Below are 26,657 nucleotides of genomic sequence, written 5' to 3'. Positions count from 1 at the left end.
ATAGAAATAAGCATACTCTGTGATAACTTAACTCATCCTTTCTTGTAGTAAAACACTACACCAAACCAACACAGCTTATTTCACGTCGCAGCACCCTTTATTGTTTTTATTAAATAACTTACATTTTTCAGTAACCAAAACTCAAATTAATTTTATAAACCAAATATTTATCAATAAACCAAATATATATTTAGACTCTTTTATCGAAACCCATAAAAATAATTCCCGAGGGGAAACGCTAAGTGTAAACCGTATTCGGTTACTTACGGTACCGCTGAGCTAGCTTTAGTTTTGTAAATATCCTGGACCTCTTTTCGGTCAGACCGATAAATTTCATCTTAATGACTAAGAAAAATATTTCAATTTTTTAGAAAATAAACAGGGTCTATAAATAGTGTGTATATTAGATATTTCTATTTTCCGAGATTACTTGTTTCTATTTTCCCTATTTTCCGTATTACAAAACTTAGCAAGGAAAAATTAGCAATGGCATTTTTTATTATATATTTACCAATTACAAAATTGATTCACCGATGATTGACATTATCAGACCGATGTAACCATCAACTTAAAAAAAGCGGATAATATTTCTTCATCTTTTACTACTTTTTTGACTTTTTGAAATCCGCGTAATTAAAATTAACTTATCGAGCCCTCTTCCGTGTTAATATTGTATATCTTCAACTAGATGTAAGGCTCTGCTTTGGTATATACTAAAATTTAATTGCCAGGTAAAGTCTCGGGTTCTTTACGTGTACGTGGAAAGCCATTACGACTAGTTTATCGCGTCATCTAAATTAAGCTGGTTTATGACGAAAAAAAGGCAAATAATGACGCAATACGGGAATGCGCATCGTCCCGGCTGGAATGCGGTTCGGTCAGTTTTTTTTGTAATTATCGTTGTGAGTGATGGGCAAAAAGGAGCCCTGCTAAGTTTCCTTATGGGCATTTTAAATTAGGGTCGTTATTGTACAAAAATTCTTGTAAAGTAATTTAACTAAAAATACGCATATAATTTAAAATTTTTTAAAGAGTATCAGAGAAAAAAGGAAATTCACTATAGGAGAAATTTAGAATAGGAAAATATTATTTAAGAAGGCTAAGGAGTATTAAATCTTCCATTGATGGCCAGAAACTTAAGAGAAAAAGTGCTGAGCACGCATATATTATGAGATGGACCTTGGGTCATACTTATACTTAGACTATCACACTTTTATTATCAAATAAGAGTAAGGCCATGATTCCGAAAATTGATACAACCAATTGCGAACCGGTTTTTTTAAACTCGAAAGCTACAAAATGAAAAATTTTCAGGGAAGCATTTTTTGAATTTAAGATCTACAATAATGCTTTATTTTATTGAAGGATAATTGAATGTGAAATTAGTGCTAAATGGGAGTAGATAAGTAAGGACAATTTTTATGATATAAACTTTATTATAAGGTTATAAAAATAAGTCCTAAGCTGAAAATAATCATACTTTAGACATCGACTTCAGAATCATTAAGCAGATTCATTTCCTCAGCATTATCATTGGAACTAAGAGCAGATTCAGCAAAAACTTTATTATAGAAAGAAGAAACTTCATCGGTAACATCAACCAAGGTCAAGAGCTTTTTGATGTCGATTTTTTAAAGGTCGCTAACGCGGTTAACTGCTAGAAGCTGTTTTGCTGTCGATATTTGACTGGCATTTTTGACTCCTTTTTTGAAAATTACTACTTCTATGTCAGGTTCTGTATTAAGTGGTACGAACTTTACAGATGATTACGTAATTTGTATATTTTCTAGTACGTTAGAATAGGAACTTTTTGATTACGTAATTTGTATATTTTCTAGTACGTTGAATAGGAACTTTTTTCTTTAATATATTGTGCGATATCGACTTATAATCAAATGTATTCCAGTATTTTCCCCAAACATTCACAATTCAATATTTCATAATATTCCCTTTATACTATAATCTCTTCTTGTTTCCGATATTGTTTTTCAACTCTCCCAAAAACCCTATCGGTGGCTAAAAAACTATGACCCCTTATAGAGACAAAATTACGAATTTCATTAAACACCTTAGACCTGTCCAAAAAGGTAATAAGAACTGCTGTCCTTGTTCTGGGAGTTGCAAGAGTCTGAAAATAACTTCAGGGTTATCTGACTTTTTCCTTTATCAAATAATCTACTTTCTATGTTGCTAATATAATGTAACAGCCAAGCTATTTGGTTACATCCATGACCTGCCTGCATCTCCAATCAAACGTAGAAGCCGATATTCTCTTTTCTTTACTTTTCACCCTGATGATGCACAAGGCCCAACTTATAAAGCCAAACTGGTCATGAATAAAAAACAACTTTGCCTTCAGACATTTTTGTCAAAAACTGGTTTTGTTGGAAATACAAACAACGTTTAAAGGTGCTTTCCTTAAAAGAATTCAATTGTTTAAACAATGCTTTTGCTCTCATCTTATGAAGTCTGCCTATGTCCTTCTTTACAAGTTTGATAATACCTTGATCGATTTGTTTTGTATACGACACCTTTCTCAACCAATCTTTACTTGCACCTAAAACATAAGTCAACTTCTAGAATAAATAATAAATGAATAAAGGACGAAGAATAACTTTTTGACCTACCAGTTATTTACACGTAAAAACAAAAGCACGTGGCCACGATAAACGCCGATCTGTAATTTATTTCAAACTGTACCAAAATAACAAACTGATTTTTACTATACTACCGATACATTATTACTATATTTATTGATTACTATATTACTGATTATTTTCTATACTATAACTTTTGCATATATCTAGTTATCGTGTATCTGATGCCAGCAGTTAATCGGGCATTGAATTTCCATCCGGAATCGATATATAACTCATTTTCGGTCCTCAATTATACAAGCAACTCAGTCATCAAGAATAAAAACGAATAGTGCATTACGCACAGGATCTTATGGACTAACGCTCAGGTTCATTTCTTTTCATTTAAGATAGACCTAATCAAAAATTGAGAAGAGGCTACTCAAATAGAGAGTTCACTAATTTCCTCGCATTAAGTAATCACAAGTGCCCTTAAGTAACCACGACAAATGTATCTAAAAGAGCAGAGCAAAAAAATATCATACCTACAAGAATCAAATACCAGACAAAAGCATGTTGGACTCCTCTGAATATCAAGCATTTAAAAATTTTAAAACTCTTAATTAAAAAAAAACATATAATAATAGTGGCACAATATTATCATCAAGTTATAAGGGCAAAAATTTATCATCTTTAACACATAGCCTGCAAGTAACTAGGTGCGATATAGTCAGCCTATCTATATTATCTTGAAAGAGCTTTTTGGAAAAAGACAACTCAGAGGAAGCTAATCCATGTCAAAATCTAATATGGGAAATCAATAAAGCAGTGGAAGTAAGCTATTAGTTGAAGCATCAGGGAGAGCAAAGACTTTTTCCTGTAATAGTATTTAACCTGAGGACGAATGGGTGTGACCGTGCTAGTCGTAGGTAATGAAAGCGTAGTCAGACTACTGTATTCGATTAAACTATTTTAATTTTTATTGGCAAAGCCCTGCAGATCCTCAATGCTTCTTCTATCAAGATCCCAAAGACATAGAGACATGAACAAGCTGATTTAAATTAAATATTAAAACTTTTACTAAGACAAGACTACACATTCAAAAATCTAAGCGAGATATTGAAGCTTATGTCTCTTTTGATATTTATTTCTGATATTCATGCATTAACAAGCTTTTCCAGGATTGAAAAAAAAAGATGTTAGTAGAGATTTGTGTGAACTATCTGCCTCTTATAGATAATCTTTTGAAACTCGAATAATCTTAAACCTCGCTATCAATATAGAGAGTGCTGTAAACTCTATTTGTACCATTGCCAATACCTCACTCTTCTGTTTCTCTTTTTCCTAAATTGAACTTCTTCATTAGAGAGTTAGGAAAATGAGGTTAATGGTATTGATTTAAAAAAAAAAATTGTTGGTAAAGGCATATTACAATATTACTTTGCTTACCCTACTATATCCTCTCATGTTTATCATAGAATTCTAATTTTATTTAAAACACTAAAAAACCTTTAAAATTGCTAATAGTTTCATAATGTTTGTTAAAAAATACAATTACTACTCCTTTTAAAATTTACATTCTTAATTTTCTCTTTAAAAAATTTTAAATAAATGCATAGAAATAATTAAATATAATCTAAATGTTGTTAGTGGTAGAAGTATACATCATGAGGCAACTTATTTTTAAAAATAATAACCAATATACCTTATATTAATTGCTTTTTTTTTAAATTTTAGATACGCGGGCCAGTGTTTAGGTAAGTGTATGCAGCACCACTAGAAACTTGTATGCTAATCTGTACTCATTAAATCATTTAATTTAAAATGAGAAAAAAATTATTTAAAATCAAATTATTATAATATAAATTTTTATTAAAAAGAGGTGATGGCAAAATTAAATTATAATATGTTTAATAATTCTTGATAATTCTTATGCAACTAATATAATAACAAACCTTCACTGCTTTCACACACCGGAAATATTTTAACTTACCAAAAAAAAATGATTATTTATAGTTTCAATTATTTCTTCCCACTATACTATCGGGTATGTTGGAGTAAGTTATTTTACGACCGGTGTGTAAACGGTAATACATGATCTTGTTTACTTTAGTTACCCGATAAATATTTGTCAGCGTCACGGAATAGCTAGTGCGATTGCTGCCACTAAATTAACCAGACAAGATAGCTCGATGGTTACCTGTTTTGGTATTTCTTCGGGTTATGTAAGAAGTCGTTGGGACACCCACGCTTAGGAGAAAAAGTAAAATAACTCCATCAGGTTTATTCACTATTCAACTATTATTTCAGAAATCAAACTAAAGATGAACTCCAGTTACATTGTAATCAATTCTTCTTAACATGTTTGACATTATGATCTGATCGTTTTCATTATAATTTTTTTCTAGTTTATTTATCTCCTTGAGTTAATCGTTTGTGGGTGTCTAAGTCAAGGGCAATGATTTGCCGTTTCTATTCCGAATAATATTCAGCTGACATAATTCTGTTCACGTCCTAGAATTAATTAGAAAAAAAAATCGTTTATATCGTCGAAGTGATAGAGGAGCGGCTTACGACTTGTATTTATATCATGATACCTCTGGAATTCCGGATTTAATTTTCTTTACTATACAGGGTGTTTCAGAACTATGGGATCAAACTTCTGGGGGTTGTTCAGTGCAACAGAAGAATCCATTTAAGTATAGGAACCCATGTCTGGAAATGCGTCACTACGCCACTATGGCCCTAAGACGCGTTAAAATTTATAAAAAACAATAATTACCTAAATAGGATCTGCTGCATTTATTTTTACCTTTTGTACATGATACTATAACAACAATTGTTTAAAATCAACGTTTATCAATGTCAATTCTCAAAGTCATGTTTAAAAATTTCATAGTTTACAATTTTTAAACATTTATTGCTAAAGGAAAACTTTACCAATCAAGAATTGGCGGATAGAATTAGTAAACAACAACTTTCTTTGAGTTCAAAATATGCACAGGGGCAAGAGGGGTATTTTGTTTACAAACATATTTATCGATTCTCTGTTGCCAAGTTTACACGCATTTTCAAAAGAGGAAATTTTCAGCTATATATCAACACATATAATACGAGTAATATTAATTTTACTTATAGGTGTAAGATTTTGGATTAAAAATATTTAGTAGAAATAGATATATGTTCAAAGCAAAAAAAAATTAACATTCTTATTCCTAAAACCGCTTCTAAAAGATTTCAAATGGCAACACCGCAGGCAAAAGCTAATATCATCTTGCGATATGTCATCTTGACAAACGGCTTTGTGTTTACATTCGTCATTTGTTCTGTGTTAAAGTTCTTGTTTAGTTTTTGGTTAAAAAAGGGTGAATCATTTCAGTGTTTTTATGAACTGTTACGATAGTAAAAACTTGTTCCGTTTGTACCGCACAATGGGATAAAAAGGCGATTTAAGCCGATCTTTTTAAAAGTAAATACCGATATTGTCATAACATCATATCAAGGCACAACCGTTGTCATAAACGTAGAATAATAAAAACTTAGAAATTAAAAAATCTCTAATAATTATAAAATATTTAATTTCCATAAAAATACTTTTTATTAGAGACCTTTACTCTATTGTTGATAATTTAAAGCGTAATCTATTAATAATAAATATTTAACATGTAAATATTTTTTGACGGCGTCACTGCTAAAGATTGCCTATGTCTGTGGAATCAACAATGTGATGGAGCGGCGTTGCGATATTGTTGCCTTTTTATTTAATATACGTGATGATCATTCATTTAACTTTGAATGTTGACTTCTTTGTAGAGTATTATATCATATTTTATGAAAAAAAAATGCTTCATATTTTATTAAAAAGGAATAGTATTTTATAAAGAGTAATAATAAAGAGAAATAGTACAAACTACCCATAGTTGCACGGCAATGCCAATTCTAGCCTTTCAATGTTCTAAGGTCTCAATGTCTCAACTCAGAATTTAAAATTACATTTAATTTCTTAAGGTTTTTTAAGGTTAAGGTCAATCGTCTATTAAGGTTTATTCGAATTTTAAAAAATCCTAAATTACGGCAAGTAAAGAAAATATAGGTAGACTGACAAGAAAACTAGTGTTCTGCGCACTGCCTAATCCTTGATAACAATGAAAGAGATCCTGATAACTTTAAAAAGAAAATGGTTAAAGTATGATAATCTCATCATTAAGTCTCAGCAAGTAGGTCTCAAAATGAAAATAAAAGTTCTGTGAAAAGAAATGAAAAAAATGATCTGTAAAAAATGGTCACTGGTAGTTTTGGTGATTTTGACGCTCTTTAACTTTGTTCTCTCGGAGCTTTTGCAGCTAGTTCTAGTCTTGTTACACAAGACCAATTTTAGTCTTGCTACACAAAACCAAAATTGTGGAAAATTTAATTTTCTTCATTTTTTGCTCTATAAAGTTTTCTGTTATACTCCACCCCTTTAGCCAGAGAATTAAATAAAAAAACTTTTTGGCGTTTCTCAATAGGAGGGGGACTATTATACATCCGTAAAATTAAGTAACTTTTAAAGTTTGAGACCGGGGGAACAATTTCTTTCCCATAAATTAAGACACTTTTTTATGCTATACTATACTAAGATACTATACGTGATGACTAGCGATGACTATACTAAGATATGAAAAGTCAAAAAAGTAGAGTGACGCAAAATATGGTTATGTGGCAGTATAACAATAAGTTAGACAGTCAATGATATACTCAGTAAGTGAGGGCAACATTTTCGAACATTTAATAAATTAGAATTTGTTTCAATTCTTTTGGTTTAGGAAAAATTCTTATAAAGCAGCATCTATTCATTAAATTATGCTTATTTGTATTATACCAATCCGATAAGTAATTTAAATAACCCTAAAGAGGTTCTTGATTAGAGAGACAAGAGCAAATTTTAAACAATGGCATATCAAAACCCAATTAATAATAACATTAACAAGTATGCTACATAGAACCATGTTTACTAGGAACGTTGTTTGTACACTTATAACCTATTTTTTGAAAGTTTGATTCGATCTCTCCAAAAGTTTTTACCATGAGACAAATCCAGGGTTAAAGCTAATTAAAAGCAATTTATTAACCAAAATCAAAGGCTTTTGGAAGCTTCCTTTATTCCATAATATGAAGAATATCTACTTAATCAGATGTTCAATCTGAGACAGCTGATTTGTTGCTGCTTATAAATAATTTATTTAAATAGTAGATTTTGTTTATTCACAATACAATTAAATAGTTTTGATACAGTATATTATATGCAGAACCTCACATAGATTTAAGTATAGGCATAATATTGCTTGCCATTCCAGATATAAGGCTAAATTATTAAAATAAATAAATCGGAAGCACAATTATACAAATGTAATTTTTTAACAAATAGTTTGGAATACACTCTGCACCAGATGTGAGTTTCTTAGAAAGAAAATCAATTTTCTGTGTATGTATAACTAAATGATATTTCATTATCAATAACGGAACATATAAAAACTAAATATAATCTGTTGTACTGTGAAATAATTATGATAATAAAATTTGCAAATCAATTTTCAAAATTTGAAACTTAAATCCAGTTTTATTTAGGAAGATCCCGTTAAATGATGAAGCAATAATTTATTTACATGGTATAGTAAAAAGATGAAATTTTTATATAGTATAATTTTTATATAAGTATGAGAATACAAATAGAATCTCTGTTGATCGTAAAGTTCTTTTTTTCCCTTTCTAAGTGTTGGTAAATTATTATTTGAAATTCCTCTATTTAAATTGGTAAACTGTAACCAATTTGTTTTAAATACATATAATAATAATCAAACGAAAATGCAATATTACCAAAAAATCTCAGTAAGAAAAATCTTTTTACAGCAATCTGAGTCAATTGCAGTCTGCATCTGAAAGGTTTAATATCTTTTATGACTCCAAAAACACTATGAAGAAGTAACTATAACGCACCTTCGCTATTTCAATAAACAAAACACCATAACATGTATATTTCTAAATAATACCAGCAAATACAGCAGTGCGTAACAGTAAGCATAATTTTTCACTTTCGTAAGGGGTTACTTACTAGAGCATGAAACTCGTCAATTTGCATTTATATTTCCTTATTTTTTCAAAATTTATTATTCAGGAAACTAAGCAACTTACGCAAAACCGAAGAGGTTTGGTAACGAGGAAACCTGATTCATAAAACCCGAGTGTATCTCCGAAGAAAACTAAAAAGTGAAATTCATTTTTCAGTGCTTTTAATTCGCGTGAATGTGGCAAGTTTTGTATCAACTTAGATTTAGAGATTAATAAGGAAAATTGAAAGTAGGTTGATCTAAGTCATCGATAAAATTGGTAATTGCAATGGCAAAAAGCATTCATTAGAGAAATCCTTTTATAGTTATTTGTAAGTATTTTTATAGTAACAATGTTAATTGATCTCAATTATGTTTGGCAAATATATCTTGTTTACGTATGAGTTGTCAGTGAACTTCAAAATAATTTTGAAAAAATTCAAGTTCCTTGTTTAATACATTTCTTATACACATGAAATTGTAATCACGTGAGCAAAAGCTCAACTATTCATTCAAAATTTACAAAAGAAATTCTAGTTAAAATAGTTCAAATTTTCTTGGAAATTAATAATGTTATGTTGGCTGGTAGTGAATTTTAAGCTTTTACTTATATCGGAGCCAAACTTGGGGCATTTTCTGTAAGTTTTATACTCTGCTGCTCCTTTACTAAGTTTTCTTTAAAGCTCGTATTAAAAACATGATTATTATAGCTTCTTAAATTGTCTACCCTGTTTACAAGTTTTTTCATATGGATTAAATGTCATTCTTATCAATATTTTATATATATATATATAAGATAATAGGAAAGGGCAATTGAGGTTTCTTTGAAGATTGCTAAGAAGAAGAAGAAGCTCTATCTATTTTTTGATCTTGTTGGATCGAAGACAAGTAGGTGAGAGATTGATATAAGTCCCCACAAGATTCGGTCCTAGTGAAATGGCATTATTAGATTCACTTTCTTTGCTAATGTCACAACCATATCCCTGTAGACCTCATACTTTAAAAGCCACTCTATCTTATAGCATTTTGGTGTGGGCAAGTGCAGACAGATGAGTTATAGTAGGCTTAAGATATAGGCAGGCTTGTAGACATGTTCTTAAAACGCAGTTGTTGTATGTTAAATATGCCGGCATCCATAATTATGACACCAAGCAGAGATAATTTTGTAGTTCCATTTCATAAATTGCATTGATATACATGTGGCTTAAAATGTATGGGTATTGAAGAAAAATAAAGTAGCTCAGTGTGTAATAATTATAACCCTCAAAGCAAGCTTTCAATTTCCATTGGAATGCGATGTTCTAATTCTCCACGCCATTACACAGACTATTATTCAAAATGAGCAAACGACATCGCACAAGAATTTGCATTCTTCGGGTTCATCTTGGCGGCGGGTATGCATTCCGCCGTTTGATACGCGTATTTTGCATAGACAAGCTTATAAAATGTGGCATTTGTCATTTGAAATGCCTCGGTCGGTATCGAATCAGAGTGAATAAATTGTGAACTTTAAATCACCGATCACGGTGATTGCTTGTAACTGATTTTATTAGACTTGAAATTGATTGATGAAAAGAAAAATGTTTAAACCAAGCTGTGCTAAAAAAGCTTTTTTTAAAGAAAGGTAAAGGGGCAAATAATATTATTAGAGTGATATAATAAATTTTATAAGTTGTATGTCTTTGCCAAATAAATACTTAGCTGGAATGGATGAAATTCGCTTTTTTTTTATTATAGCATATTGCACGCTATATTTGTATCACACTAGAATCAATAATAAATAATTGCTTTTCAGTTAGAATTTTTCCAGATCTTTCTCAATTGCTAACCTTATATCAGTTTTTAAAAAAGAGGAACTCTCGACTATATCTTTAGCAACATCTTGATATAAAATCAATTTGAATATGTACCAGACACATCTACACCAGTTAGTAAGACCAGTTTATCAAGTATAATATAAACTTTTCTTTAAATTTAATAAAAATGAAAAGATGTCTTGAATTTATTTGGATTTCTCATAGGCCCGTGAAACTATTAATCATAATTTGCTAGTTCTGAAACTTAAGAAATGACTTCTGAAAGATGGATCCCACACTAACCATAAATAAGGTTTAAGAGTCGGTTTGACAGTATGCTGATGATACATCAGTCATATTGGTAGATTCTTCTATTTCAGGGTTGTTCAGAGTGGTGTAAAACAAAAAATTATAATACTAATTGGATAGTAAAACGAATCATCCATCTTTTCTGAACATTATCAAATAACATAAATATAATTATAACATACCATAACTATAATTTTTTCATGTATAAATTTAAAATAAATGTATTAGAAACCAAAGAAAAAATTAACAGGTTTAACATTTTCTTCAAAATTCAACCTTTTTTTGTGAATGTGGTCTTATATTCCAAAAATGTACTAAAAAACGATTAAAATGATATCATCACATACATTTAATATTCCGATCATATAGTTATAAAGATCTTGAATAACAGGCAGTACGTGAGAGGCATTACACAGAATTATGAAAGAAATTCTCACATATAAAAGAGATAAGATTAGACACTATGATACATATCAAAATAGACAAATTTAAACGTTAAAACATATACCACTGTATAGATTTTTAAGTTACAACCCGATGACGTTAATACTTACATAAAATCACCATAAATTAGAATTTTCTTATTAAAACGTGTATATTTCATAAAACATTTTAGTCACAAGCGCGATTATTTCATGTTTATGTGTCATTTTGCAAGAACTGACCTTGTTTTAAATTCTCTTTATTTAGAAGTTTTCGTAATTTTATACTTTGCACACGCCTTTATATAAATAGTTAGACACAAATAGTAATTTATTTCAATTAAACCATTGTTTATAGTATTTTTTGCTAACAATGAAATTACTTGACCTAAAACGGACTTCCAAAAAGTAAAAAATTAATGGCTCTTATTATGACATAACTTTTTTGAATGTTCCCAAAATAAAAATCAACTTATTTGGCACAATTATTCTCTAAAAAGACGTTTCAATCTTACCCACATTATAATATAACGACCGAAAAGTAATCAACCCGATCTCCACTTTCTCTATATAACATCCGGTTAACCTCTTTCCTCGTAAATCAACAAAGAATTTTTTTTTAAAGTTCACAAAAATACTCGAATTTCACGTTTATCATCCCACTCAAACTCCGAAGGAGCTGCTCACATATTATTTGGTTTATTCTTGGTGTTCACCTCCCACTGTGTAAATAATTCATATACATGCCAAGAATGCAACCAGATAGATTAAAATAATTAGAGGTAGCTTCTACCTTTGAGACTAATGTCTTCTTTGGAAGTGGTATTATTTGTCTTGGGCGTGCGATAATTGACAGCAAAATGATGTGAATATGCGACAATATTTGCATATTACTATTTTTTTATTAAGATGTTAGTGACGTAATGTAAAAAATTTTACCACTAACCAGATTTTTTTATTTTTAATCATCTTCTTCTGAATATGGTAAAATCGATAGCGAAACACGTGTCAAGAATAAAATAAAGATGTTTGGTTAGTGGTAAAACTGTTTTGGGATTTGAGTGTCACACCAAAGGTTCCAACTAAAAAAATATTTGACGTACCTACTTATATTATTCAATATATTTTTGGCTTGAAAAAGTAATACATATAAACTAATTATAAGTTCAGTCTTTAACATTCTTTAATGAGAGCATTGCTCTATAACTCTGGTAAAGCGGCTAGAGTAGTACTGTGCGATATCCTAAAAGACTTTAAAGAAAGTTGAAAAGATTTGGCTTAAGGTGCTGCTTTATTTGATAATTATAACAGGTATCAATTCAGGTCTAATTAAAATTTACGTGCGATGCAAACTTTTAATGACCTAAATAACATCGAACGGAAAATCACCTGATATGTTACAGTTATATGTTATTTTTAACAATTATGACAAGTGACAAAGATTTATTTTGTATAAAATAACTTGCATTTGACTTGAATTGTTATAAAATATAGTAAAAAATATTGTGTAATAGCCTTCTTTCATTTTAATTTGTGCGATTTCCTTTATGGACTGTGTTTAAGTGTAAGTATGACTTACACTTAAAGCACCACCATTTAAATTTTATTCAAAAGCAGTAATCTTCATGCCTTTCAAATCTTAACCTCCCACAGCGTTGTTATGCGTTGTCTTAAGTCCTTTGAATTTTCAGGTTTAGTAAGAAATACTCTATTTTTCAACGGGCCCCAAAAAAGTAATCTAAAGGGGAAATGTCTAGGGATCTAACTGATCATTCTATGATACTATCCTGCCTATCCGTCTATTTGGAAAAGTAAAATTTAAATAATCACGCATGACTAGAATGCGGAGGAGCTCCATCCAACTTGTCTGTACTTTGAATCGGTCAAACGTCTAAACTTCAGGGACTATGCGGTTTTGAAGCATTTCTAAATATTTTACGGAAGTGAGGTTTCCCTCAATAAAGTACGGGCCAATTATGTGGATTCTAAATATCGCAGCCCACACGTTAACTTTTTGGGGACTGTATACATACCCGGTACGTACACAACGTGGATTTTCAGTATCTGCAATTTTGGCGGTTTAAAATGCCTTGTGTAGTACCTTCATCCGAAAATGCAATATTATTTAATAGGTTCTGATTTTGGTCTAGTTTTGCTATGATTGTTTCACAAATCAAACCCTCCTGTCAAAATCCTCTTTCAAAAGTTCTTGCACCAAGTGAATTTTATTAGGATGGAATTTATTTTATTTTAAAATTATTTCAACCATGCCAATTTCTTGAGCAGTTTTTCGCAACGAACTGTGGGGATTTTCAATGATACATTGTAAAACTTCCAAACTTCTTTCATCATTTGTTGAGGATTTTGGCCGACTATAATATAGATCTATATAGATCTAGTCCTTTCTTTAATGCTGCCAGTGTCCCCTTAACCTTATTAAGGTAATTTTTTCTCTTTCATTTATGTTAAAAGTTAATTTTAACAATTTATTTTATTTTATGATTTTTTGGAATCGAAGTTTATGGTTGTCAAACGAATAATACCTTTTTTCTCAAGTAAATAATTTTTGCCTGAACTTTCTCCCAAATCCCAACATGTGTTTTTACCTACTTTTTAAGAAATGCCTTTGTTACCAGTTTAGCTTAAGTGCACTTAAAAATCCATTTTTCTCCTCAAGTTCACTTAAGTGTTGGCCCCATGACACACGTGCATCCCACATTTTTACCCAACATTTCACCCCGAGTCCCACGAGAAAAAATCAGTATTCACTCCGTCGCCGCAAAAAGAAGTACCTACTCTCGCGCCCTCGCAACACAAGGTTTCTTTCACCAGTGAAGTAATTCACAAAGCTTAAAGTACCGAGAAAATAAGTTAGTCAAGAGCAAGTTGGCGCAAGCAATTTCTCTCTCTCTCACTCTCTTCCGTTTAAGTATTTGTCTAAAGTTCATATATGTATACCTAATTGTTACGATAAAGTAGTTTAAGTTATGTAAAAAGGTCTATAGTGAATAAGTGTGCGTAAAGGTGGAAAATTGAACTGAAAGTGAGTGCAACGTTGTGAGTGCAACAGTGGTTGTCAATAGCTGCACAAACCAAGGTGACGTTAGTGCTAATGCCGTTCCTGGTTCCTGCTAAGTTCCTGCTATTGGTCTTGTGATTCTGGAAGGCTGGTAACGTCAACTAATATTGTAAACCCTGTTAAATAACTAACTTCAACATTGTAAATCGTTCATTAGTCTATACCTGTAAATTATTACTAACCAAAAGGTACAATAAACCCTTATGTAATCGTAAATCACAACTGTGTAATTTATTGAACTGGACCTATGTCATCGAAGGGCTCGTCAATGCAGTAGCCGTTGCTCGAGCAGGTATAGGTAGGTTTTTAAGAAACCCTAATCTATATTCATGGTCCTTCGAGCCGGATCTTCCCAAGTTGTGATTTTACGATTCATCTAAGCAAAAACAAAACATACTTCTTGTGTAAAAAGTATATAATTGGTTCCGACATATGTGTCGGTGGTCCTTCGAGTAAACAGTATTTTAGTTAATTACTTACTAACAAACCTTTTAGTTATTTGTCCCTTGTTATTTTGTTATTTTTACTTGTTATAATTGTTATTTGGAAATAAGTAGCAACTCACTTTTTACTTTTTCTTTTAAATTGTTTCTTGGTAATTAGTTTATTTTCTCTTAACAATTATTGTTTAAATTTAAAGAAAATCTATTCCCAAAAAATAAGCATCTGGTTGTCTCGTCATTTTTTGTGTTTATTCTGTAAGCCTAAAACAAAAAAATTAAATGGCTGAAGGAATAGAAATATCAGTAGAAGCGTTGGTTAAAAATCGCGGATATTTAAAGGCTAAAGTAACACGAATTGTTAATTGGTTTTTAGAAAATAATGATAGTATACATGACTTTTTAGAAATTCAGGTACGTGAAAGTATGTTAACCCACGCTTTTAAAGATTTTGAAGAGGTAGAAAAACAAATTGTAGTTTTAGATATAAGTAAAGTAGACAAGGATGATGTAGAAGACAAATACTTAACGTGTGTTGCTAAAATGCAACGTAAAATTTTAGAACTTTCCCCGCAAGCGCCAACTCAAGTAAGACATATAGTTCCCCAATACTCTCATTCCCCAAATGTTAGTTTGCCCCAAATTAGCATACCTCCATTTAACGGAGACATCACTAAATGGAATGCCTTTTTTCAACTTTTCTCTACCCTTATTCTAGATAATCAATCTCTCTCTGATATTCAAAGATTAATTTATTTAAAATCTTATTTAAGAGATGAACCCCTAAATTTGGTCGATAATTTACAATTGACCACTGACAACCTCCAAATTGCCCTAAATACCCTTAGACAAAGATATGATAATCAATTATCAATTATTTTTGCCCATATTAAAAATTTAGTTGACATTCCTATCCTAAATAAGGTATCCTCACACACACTTAGGGAATTTATAGTTTGCATAAAACAGAACTTTGATTCACTGAAAAATCAAAACATTCCAGTAGACCACTGGGATTTAATTTTAATTTATATTTTTTCTCAAAAATTAGACTTTGGCACAAGAAAGGCATATATATCCGAGAGAGGTTCTCAAATGCGCTCTTCCTCACATGTGGTCCCTAAGCTTGAAGAATTTCTAAGCTTTTTAGAAAAGCGTTGTTCGGTGTTAGAAGATCTCTCTGAAAGCCCTTCAACTAGAAATTATTCCCATGGACGTTCTTCTCAACACAACACTCCCTTTGTTAAAAAAATTTCACACTATGCTCATGGTGGGCAACGCCAAGGCAACCAAGTCATACCTCAAAACTCTCCTCAAAACTCTCGCTCACATTTTGTTGCAGGACAAAAGTGTCCTTTTTGTGAGCACCCTGAACACAAAATTTATACTTGTCTTAAATTTAAAGATCTTAGTTTAAAACAGAAACAGGATTTTGTTAATCATAATAATCTATGTTTTAATTGTCTCGGTTCAAGGCATCAAGTAAAAAACTGTACATCTCAGAGGTGCCAGATTTGTCATATGAAACACCATTCTCTTTTGCATCCAATGGATGATGCAGCACAGCCCTTGCAAAGCAGAAATTCACATTGGAGGCCAAATCCTCAAACCCAAAATGAACGATCTCAAAATTTTAACAGAAATTCGCTTCTCATAAATAGCTCCCATTCTCGGAATCAAGGTTCAAGCCAAAGCTCCTCTCAGACTCAAGAACCACAAATCCCAAGCACAAGCAATGAAATGAACTCGAATCGCCCTCACGCTAATAAACCTGTGACTTTGTCAGTTTTCGCCACTGAAGATAATGAAGTTTTATTAGGTACTTCATTGATTCAAATACCCGACAAGAATGGTCATTTTATTATTGCAAAGGCAATATTAGATCCCGGGAGTACTATATCAATAGTAACCCAATCGCTGGTTCAAAGACTTGATCTCTCTCCTAAGACGCAGCCAATACAAATCTCTGGGATTGGCGGCAAAATTAAGCACTCTAATCACGCAATTTCCCTGAGAATTCATTCCTGTCACAATCACGATTACTTCCTGAATGTTAACTGCTGTGTATTAGACAAAATCACAGAAAAATCCCCTCACTTTAAAGTCAACAAATTTATGTTGAACCTTCCCAATAATACACCGCTTGCAGACCCCTACTTTGATACGCCTTCTACAATAGATTTATTGTTGGGAGCAGATGTATACTACCACATTCTTTCAGGCGAATACACCAAGGTTAACAAAGACTCTTTAACGTTGGTAGGTACCTACTTTGGCCACATTCTTTCAGGATTAATCCCCTCCCAAGCTCTCGTTCACAAAACCCCTTTGGCAAATTCTAAGAATTGCTTTTTAGTGCAATCATTAAATTCAGATTGCTCACTGGACTCATTAATTGAGAAATTTTGGTTACTAGAAAATGTTTCGCCCACTCACGAAAAACCCCTATCCCCTGAAGATTCTATGGTTGAACAGAATTTTCAAAATACCACGGTATTTAAAGATGGTCATTTTCAAGTCGACTTACCCCTTAAAAGGCCCCAAGAGTCACATCCGCTAGGAGAGTCATATTCATTAGCCAAGAAAAGGTTTCACCACTTAGAACAGCGTTTTCAAAAATCTCCTGACCTTTTTCTTGAATACAAAAAATTTATCGGTGAATATATCTCACTCAATCATGCACGAATTATTCCCCTTTCCCTTAAAACTGAAAATAACAAAAATCGATACTTTCTGCCTCACCACTGTGTAATTCGTGAGGACAGTACAAGCACTAAACTTCGTGTAGTGTTTGACGGATCTATGAAAACGTCTTCTGGGCTATCACTCAATGACGTAATGCATAAAGGATATACAGTTCAACCTGAACTGTTTGATATTTTACTTAGGTTTCGAAGTTTTAAATTCGCTCTCACTTCTGATATCGAAAAAATGTATAGACAGGTGCGCGTTAACCCAAATCAAACTTACCTGCAAAATATTTTATGGCGCGACCATCCCTCTCAGCCAATGCAATGCATTGAATTACTCACCGTCACTTATGGCACGAACTGTGCCCCCTATTTGGCTACACGCACCCTGAATGAACTTGCCATTATTCATAAAGACGATTATCCTCTTGCGTCTCAAGCTATTTTATCTCAATGTTACGTGGACGATGTTCTCTGTGGGCAAGATACCTATGAAAATTTGGTAGAATTACATAGGCAGCTATTGGAACTTTGCAAGATTGGAAATTTTCACTTACATAAATGGTGTTCAAATAGCAATTTATTTTTGTCTAAAACTTGTGATAATGGGTCCCAAGAAAGTTTCACCATAGAAACCGAGGGAATTTCAAATAAAGTCCTTGGTGTAGGCTGGAATCCCGACTCAGATGAGTTTTTTATCTCTTTACCTGACACTAGGTCCGAAAGCATAATTACTAAACGTATAGTTTTATCTAAAATTGCGCAAATGTACGACCCCTTAGGATTCATAGCTCCCATTGTTGTAAATGCTAAATTAATTATGCAAAACATTTGGAAAGAAAAAATTAATTGGGATGAACCCCTGAAAGAACCCATTTTAACCCAATGGACCACCTTTATTAAAGATCTTCCCCAACTAATGTGTTTAAAAATTCCACGTTTTTTCCTAGCTAATAATAATCCCAGTTCACTTCAAATTCATGGATTTTCAGATGCCAGCAGGAAGGCATATGGTGCGTGTGTGTATATAAGAGCCCTTTATCCTAACAAAAATGTCTCTTGTCAACTTATTACTGCCAAAAGTAGAGTAGCCCCGATAAGAGAAATTACAATTCCCCGCATGGAACTCTGTGGAGCACTTTTACTTTCCAATTTAGTCACTCGTGTGTGTTCCATATTAAAAGAAAGATTTTCAGTTGACAACATTAATCTTTGGACTGACTCTGAGATTGTACTTGCTTGGTTAAATGCCCACCCTTCTCGTTTCAATGTGTTTGTAGCAAACCGCATTTCTCAAATTCAGGTTTTATCCCAAGACTGCAAATGGCGTCATATTCCAACTGCGGATAATCCAGCTGATCATCTTTCTCGCGGATTTACCGCAGACCAGATTCTCACCTCTACGCTTTGGTGGAACGGCCCAAAGTTCTTACTGGACCCGAATTTAAATTTAAAAATGTATGAAAAGGGACCTTGCTCCACTGAAGAAGAAGCAAGAAAAGCAAAAACGGTCTTGCTTGTTAACTCCGAAGATTTCTGGATAACACTTTTTAATCGGTTTTCTAACTTCTCGCGATTGCAACGAACTATTGCATTTATACATAGATTTGTAAATAATTGTAAAGGTAATGGTAAAAAATTTTATGGTGCTTTAGCTGTAACTGAATTAAAGGCTGCAGAAATTTTTATAGTAAAGCAAGTTCAACACCAAACGTTTTCAAAGGAAATCAGTGAACTAAAGTCAGAAGAAAGAAAAATTTCAAACAAGCAAGTCCTTAGGTTAAACCCCTTTATCGATACCTCCAATCTCATAAGGGTTGGAGGCAGATTATCCCAAGCACCCATATCATTTGATCAAAAATTTCCAATTTTATTGCCCTCAAAAAACCATGTTGTTGGACTCTTGCTAAAAAAAGAACACATTAGGTTAGGACATGCTGGTCCTCAAACGATATTGTCAAATATTCGTCTTAAATACTGGCCGCTAAATGGATTAAGAGAAATAAAAAAGATCTCTATAAACTGTTTACAATGCTATAAATTTAAGCTTAAAACAGGAGAACAAATTATGGCAGATCTCCCTAAATCCAGAGTTGTCCCTTCTAGACCGTTTTTAACAACAGGTGTCGATTTTGGAGGACCATTTATTATTAAATCGTCATCTCTTCGACGCGCCAAAATTGAAAAGGCGTATATCGCTTTATTTGTATGCATGGTCACTAAAGCTGTTCATTTGGAGCTAGTATCAAGTCTCTCTTCACAAGCATTTTTAGCATGCTTTAAACGTTTTATTTCAAGACGTGGATGCCCGGCAACAATTTTTAGTGACAATGGTACAAATTTCTCTGGTGCCAGCAATCAAATTAAAGAAGTTTATGACACGCTTAAGTCACAACAGACACAAGAGCAATTGACTGCATTTTTCTCATGCCATGAAATACAGTGGCAATTTATACCTCCTTTCTCTCCTCACTGGGGTGGTCTTTGGGAGGCAGCTATAAAAAGTACTAAACATCACTTACGAAGATTAATTGGAAACCAGAATTTAACCTTTGAAGATTTTTCCACTATTTTAGCACAAATTGAGGCTATTTTAAACTCCAGGCCACTTCTTCCCCTATCAGCTGATCCACTGGACTTAACTTGTCTTACCCCTGGACATTTTTTAGTTGGAAGTCCTCTCGTTTCGTACCCTGAGCCCAATGTCTCGTCAATTCCTGAAAACCGCTTAGATCGTTGGCAAAGGTTAAGTCAGATTCAACAATTCTTTTGGACTAGATGGACCAAAGAGTATCTCAACAATCTTCAGAATAGGCCTAAATGGATGTCCCCAGTCCCCAATATTGAAACAAATGACCTTGTTCTTCTTAAAGATGAGAACACCAAACCTCTTGATTGGCCGTTGGCCAGAGTAGTAGACACTTTACCTAATAAAGATGGTAAAATACGCTTGGTAAAAATTAGGACTAAAAATGGAATATTTACTAGAAATATAACCAAATTATGCCCGTTGCCCAAATCTGATAGTAACTTAGTTTAACCATAGTATTTCTTGATAAGTTTTGTCTATAAGTTATAATGTATAATGTTTGTTGAAGGCAAAGCCTTCAAAAGGGGGGAGTATGTTAAAAGTTAATTTTAACAATTTATTTTATTTTATGATTTTATGGAATCGAAGTTTATGGTTGTCAAACGAATAATACCTTTTTTCTCAAGTAAATAATTTTTGCCTGAACTTTCTCCCAAATCCCAACATGTGTTTTTACCTACTTTTTAAGAAATGCCTTTGTTACCAGTTTAGCTTAAGTGCACTTAAAAATCCATTTTTCTCCTCAAGTTCACTTAAGTGTTGGCCCCATGACACACGTGCATCCCACATTTTTACCCAACATTTCACCCCGAGTCCCACGAGAAAAAATCAGTATTCACTCCGTCGCCGCAAAAAGAAGTACCTACTCTCGCGCCCTCGCAACACAAGGTTTCTTTCACCAGTGAAGTAATTCACAAAGCTTAAAGTACCGAGAAAATAAGTTAGTCAAGAGCAAGTTGGCGCAAGCAATTTCTCTCTCTCTCACTCTCTTCCGTTTAAGTATTTGTCTAAAGTTCATATATGTATACCTAATTGTTACGATAAAGTAGTTTAAGTTATGTAAAAAGGTCTATAGTGAATAAGTGTGCGTAAAGGTGGAAAATTGAACTGAAAGTGAGTGCAACGTTGTGAGTGCAACAGTGGTTGTCAATAGCTGCACAAACCAAGGTGACGTTAGTGCTAATGCCGTTCCTGGTTTCTGCTAAGTTCCTGCTATTGGTCTTGTGATTCTGGAAAGCTGGTAACGTCAACTAATATTGTAAACCCTGTTAAATAACTAACTTCAACATTGTAAATCGTTCATTAGTCTATACCTGTAAATTATTACTAACCAAAAGGTACAATAAACCCTTATGTAATCGTAAATCACAACTGTGTAATTTATTGAACTGGACCTATGTCATCGAAGGGCTCGTCAATGCAGTAGCCGTTGCTCGAGCAGGTATAGGTAGGTTTTTAAGAAACCCTAATCTATATTCAATTTAATTAACCCATTTCGGACAATATCCAACTTAGCAAAGATGTCAAATACCACTTGTGATACAAAAAAGTACCGAGAGTTAAATAATTTAGATTTTAAAGCCTGGTAAATATTTAAAAGTTTTAATTTTCAATGGTTGATATTTCAAAAACAGTTCAAGATTGATATAGGGTATTATACTTAAAGTGTACTTAGAATTTATTAAAGAATCCAAAACTCCATTCATTAATGGAGTGTTCTATTTAATAAAGTTAACAGTTGCCCAATATTCATGACACCCTGTGTATAATTTTTTAGAAATCTGAAAATATACAAAAAAATAAAAGAGAATTGATCCATCCGAGCTTTTTTCAATCAGGTAATTCGTTTACCTATGAAAGGTATTTTCCAGACTTTTTGGATACACTGTGTACAATTCGATCAACATATCGAACCCTTTACCAAACAATTTAAAAGGAGTAAAATTATTATCATTATCATTATTATATTTATTTAAAAACGTACCAAAAGTCCAAGATAAGAAGGGAATATTTTTCGAACATTTGCGATACATCTGATAGTCCTGACACTCATGACAGTATTTATGAGAAGAGGTTTTTTATTTATTATATTTTAGTGTTTTCTGTTAATTAACAATATTATATTTGGATATGTTAATAAGTCTTGAAATTCGAATTCTAAAGGAAATGGAGTTATATCCTCTCCATTCCCAAAAAAATGTGATAAGAATTAAAATCTCAAGGATATTTTATTATCTCAGATCTTTAAAATAAATTAAAAGAAAATTCACATTGCAATTTATTCTAAAAATAATAATCTCCAATATAATATTGTAGATTATTAGATAATTTTTATAATTTAATTAAATGTATTCGAAATGCCTGTTTTAATAAGATCAACTACAACAAATTGAATTCTGTGGCACAGATTAAAGAAAGAACATCGATTGACTATATAATACAATACAATACAATAAAAACTAGATAATTTCCTAATCGATAGGGTTAAATAACAATATTTCAACAATAACATGCCGAAGCATAATATCCAGGAATTAGATACGTTCAAGAAAGGAACAACATAATTTTTATTTTGATTAAAGGTAATGTAAACATTCATACAAATTTATGTTTTTTAAAAACATTCTATACAGGGTGTTCATTTGAAAACTTCCCACCACAGATTTATCGAAAACCACTGTTTAAAAAAAAAAACGCCGAAATACGTCAAAAGGTTTGTCAAGGGGGGCAACTTTCTAACCTAAAATTACTTCACCCCCTTTTACCCTCTGCCCCCCAGGGTCATCCCCTTAAAAATTTTAAATGACAAGGGGTATCGAGTAATAGCTTTTTTAAAAGGCCTTTCGAAGTCTTTTATTTTGACGTTTGAATTTTTTTAAATCGGTCGATTCGTTTGTGAGAAAATTAGAAACATCTTTGTTTATCTTAATTTGTTCAGATGGAAAACAAAAACATGATAATATCATTTTTTATTTCAATAAGTGTTCAAAATATTGCCCGTTTTTGGCCAAACAATGATATAGGCGATGTTCAAATTCCTGATGGACATTTTCAAAAACATGTTGTGGGATATCATGGCAGCTGTCGATGATGCGTTAACGAAGTTCATCCAAACTTTCTGGTTGGGGAGTAAACACAATAGATTTCAAATGACACCATAGAAAAAAGTCTAACGGCGTTATATCATGAGATCTAGCAGGCCATTTTATAGTCCCTCTTCGCCCTATCCAATTTATCTGGAAACTCGTCGTTTAGCCATTGCCGAACGGGAAGAACATAGTGAGGAGGAGCGCCGTCTTGCTTGAAATATATTTCAGCCTCATCAAGTATAGGGTTTCCATCATCATCGATTTGGTTTTCAATGGATTCAGTGATAAGCGGATTGATGGTATTTTCCAACATATCCAAATAAATGTCTCCATTTAAATTTCCGTTAATAAATAATGGCCCAATCACTTTATTTCCTAAAATGCCTGCCCATACATTAATTTTTTGAGGGTACTGGGTATGCCCTTCTACAAATGCATGAGGATTTTCATTGCTCCAATATCTACAGTTATGCTTATTAACAAATCCATTTAGATAAAATATGCATTCATCGCTGAAGCAGATATTCTTTACATAAATAGTATTATCATTAATCGCTTCAGTTATTTTTTTACAAAACTCAACTCGCCTATCGAAATCGTCTTCGGTTAACTCTTGCAATATTTTCATTTTGAATGGATGAAATTTATGAAGTTTGGTGTGAACAGAGCGTAATGAAATACCAGTGGCAGCAATAATTTTGCGTAATGAAGTATTAGGATTTATTCCAAAATGACCCAAAACTTCAACTTGAGCGGCTTTATCCAAAATTCGCCGATGATCACGTTTTTTATTTGCAACAGATCCAGTTTCAGTAAACTTAGTAACAAGGTCCAAAACATACCTATGCGAAGTTATCTTCTCCGGATGTCTGGCGTTAAACGTGACGGCAGTTTGCCGAGCACATTGATTTTGGGCACCATAAATTAGAATAATTTCCACTCTTTCGGCTAGTGTGTAAACCATTTTGGAAGTAAAATCTTCAATTCAACAAATAAATTTTCACTATTCCAAGACTGTCACAAATGTAACTGACGGCAAAATAAATTCTTTATTTTCCTTAGCAACTATAAATAACTAAGCAGGTATAACAATAAATACAGTTCGCCCAGGATATTGCCAGTTGATGAAAAGAATGCGGAAAAAAATGCCGGTTGTTCGTTTTAAATTATAAATGAATTGTAGATTTGGCAAACCCTAACGGGTAACATTTTGAACACTTATTGAAATAAAAACTGATATTTTCATGATTTTGTTTTCTATCTGAACAAATTAAGATAAACAAAGATTTTTCTAATTTTCTCGAAAACGAATCGACCGATTTAAAAAAAATCAAACGTCAAAATAAAAGACTTCGAAAGACCTTTTAAATAAGCTATCACTCGATACCCCTTGCCTTGTAAAATTTTTAATGACCCTGGGGGGTAATGGGTGAAAGAAGGTGAAGTAATTTTAGATTAGAAAGTTGTCCCCCTTGATAAACCTTTTGCATATTTCGGAGTTTTTTTTTTAAACAGTGGTTTTCGATAAATCCGTGGTGCGAACTTTTCAAATGAACACCCTGTATAAAACATGTTAAATTAGAACTAACCTACTTAAGCACAATTTGCGATCTGTCCTACCAAAAACAAACAACAATCAAGGATATATATCTGTCGACCGCAGAACTAGGAAGTCTGCGACCAGTCCAATGCCCAAGATATTGTTATCTTACAATAAATCAGTGGCAATGACAATATCACTCTTGTACCACATTTAGACAAAGGTGATTATTTTCAGTTGTTTGGTACTTATATGGGCGTGGGTGGAACCGGTCAGTTATGGGGTTATTGTGTGCACTTAATTTGGAGGTTCTTGAACATTAGACATGGCCTAAGTAGGAATATTGACTTTTTAAAAAGAATAAAATTCCAATTTGGAGTTTAAAATATAGGGTTTAAGAAATTTTGATTGTCTATTTAGAGTTTAGAAGAGAATTCATAACGATCTCAGCAATTGAGATTTCTATTAGCTTTGACAATTAGTAATGTGTTTTTCATTAACTATTAATAAATCAATTAAAAAAAATATAAATTTATTTTAAATTTTTTTTTAATTATATTCATTTTCTTTTTCTTTTCTAACTGGACCTTATCGTTGTGTGGAATAATTTTTATCAAGTAGTTTAGATTGTGTGATATCTCATAAGAAAATCTAAAATGTGTATTTAATTGGTTGATGTTAAACATAACATATAACTAGGTTATTATGGGTATAACATCCCGAAAAAGATATTTTTGTAGAAAAAAAATTCTCTAAAATTCTGTGAAAAAACCTTTAAAGAACGTTAAGCAATATATTTAGGGCAAACTAGGCTTTAAACTGAAAACTATTCGTTCAGAGACTTGTTTCTATGAATAATTAGACTTGACAGTTTTTCCATCCCTGTGGAAACTCAGTTTTATTACGCTTATATTTAAATTGGTGCTGCTAATGAATTGATCAATTACAGAAGTGTTTCCGTATAGTCTGCCATTCCAAACCATCTGGACAGTGTTATTTATGACCAGATTAATTTTTATTGTAAAGAACTTCTGTTAAGTGAACAGCATGGCTTCAGTCGTGGCAAGTACGCTATTACAAACTTGTTGTTGTAACAGGGTGCTCTGTTAAATGCTTTGGAGAGGGGTGAACAAGTGGATGTAATATATACAGACTTTTCCAAGGCATTTGACAGTGTCAACCATAGCTTATTACTAGAAAAATTTAGCTTTTCAGAAATTTTTGGTGGCCTGGTTTGCGAGTTTTCTTTCTGATAGATTTCAGCAGGTACAAATTGGTGATGCTAGGTCACACCTTATCAGTGTGACCTCTGGGGTTACACAGAATGGTCATTGTTCTCCCCTGTTGTTCAATATTTTCATTAATGATATTTTGGTTTGCTTTGAAAATAGTTTATTTGCCGATGATTTAAAACTTTATAGGGTGATCAGTTCATAACAAGACACGGTTCTCTTGCAAGATGATCTAAATAGATTGTGTGAATGGTGTGTTGGTAATAGTTTGGCTTTGAATGTGGATAAATGTAGTTATATATATTTGGTCTCCTCTTTACATGAATAATTGTATGGCACTGGAGAGAGTTCAAAATAAATTTCTACGATTCTGCCTTTATAAACTTCACATTTCAGTTTCTAATAACCATTGTTATAATGAAGCAATGAACTTGCTGAATATGCGAAGTTTACTTAAGAGACGCACAGACGCACTGAGAATGATTTAATGTTTATTTATAAACTTTCGAATAGCCTTGTGATTTGTCCCGAACTACTTAATAAAATTTTATTTAATATTCCACACTGTAATCTGAGGGTAAATCGATTGTTTTCTTTGCCTCATCATCGTACCAACTATGCTATGCACTCGTCTGTCAAAAGAACCTTGAGGCTAGTAAGCTCTACTGGAATTGAAGTTTTAGGAATTTCCTTATTGCATTTTTAGGAGTCTTATTAAGAGTTTGTAGGATTTTGTTTTTTGAAATAATTTTACTCCATGATTCATAATTTGAAGTACATTTGCCATTGATGATAATTATTTTGTTTT

The 26,657-nt window shown here is 32.3% G+C and overlaps 2 protein-coding genes across 8 annotated transcripts in view; both read left to right on the top strand.

Moving 5' to 3' along the window:
- The window catches only part of LOC126750358 (uncharacterized), a 188,090-nt gene that overhangs the window by 73,510 nt on the left and 87,923 nt on the right, over positions 1 to 26,657 (top strand). For 6 of the 7 annotated variants that reach the window (XM_050459996.1, XM_050459942.1, XM_050459969.1 and 3 more), the window contains one exon: positions 4,314 to 4,333. The exons of the other annotated variant lie outside the window; for it this stretch is intronic. The gene's annotated coding sequence lies outside the window, so the exon portion shown is untranslated. The remainder of the gene's footprint in view (positions 1 to 4,313; positions 4,334 to 26,657) is intronic. 7 annotated transcript variants of the gene reach the window in all.
- On the top strand, positions 831 to 20,438 carry LOC126742284 (uncharacterized). Its single transcript, XM_050448915.1, has 4 exons — positions 831 to 877; positions 4,314 to 4,333; positions 15,085 to 19,338; positions 19,456 to 20,438. Exons 1-4 carry the CDS (start codon positions 831 to 833, stop codon positions 20,436 to 20,438), a joined length of 5,304 nt encoding a protein of 1,767 aa, XP_050304872.1.

The sequence above is a fragment of the Anthonomus grandis genome, chromosome 1 (assembly GCF_022605725.1).
Source record: "Anthonomus grandis grandis chromosome 1, icAntGran1.3, whole genome shotgun sequence".
Lineage (NCBI taxonomy): Eukaryota > Metazoa > Arthropoda > Insecta > Coleoptera > Curculionidae > Anthonomus > Anthonomus grandis.
Note: the sequence above shows the minus strand (reverse complement) of the source record. Positions and strands in the feature narration are given on the sequence as shown.

Coding starts and splice junctions, on each gene's coding strand:
- LOC126742284 (XM_050448915.1), top strand. CDS start 831: ATGACGCAATACGGGAATGCGCATCGTCCCGGCTGGAATGCGGTTCG. Junction 4,334..15,084: donor ATACGCGGGCCAGTGTTTAG/GTAAGTGTATGC, acceptor ATTGGTTTTTAG/AAAATAATGATAGTATACAT. Junction 19,339..19,455: donor CATTAGGTTAGGACATGCTG/GTCCTCAAACGA, acceptor AGCTTAAAACAG/GAGAACAAATTATGGCAGAT.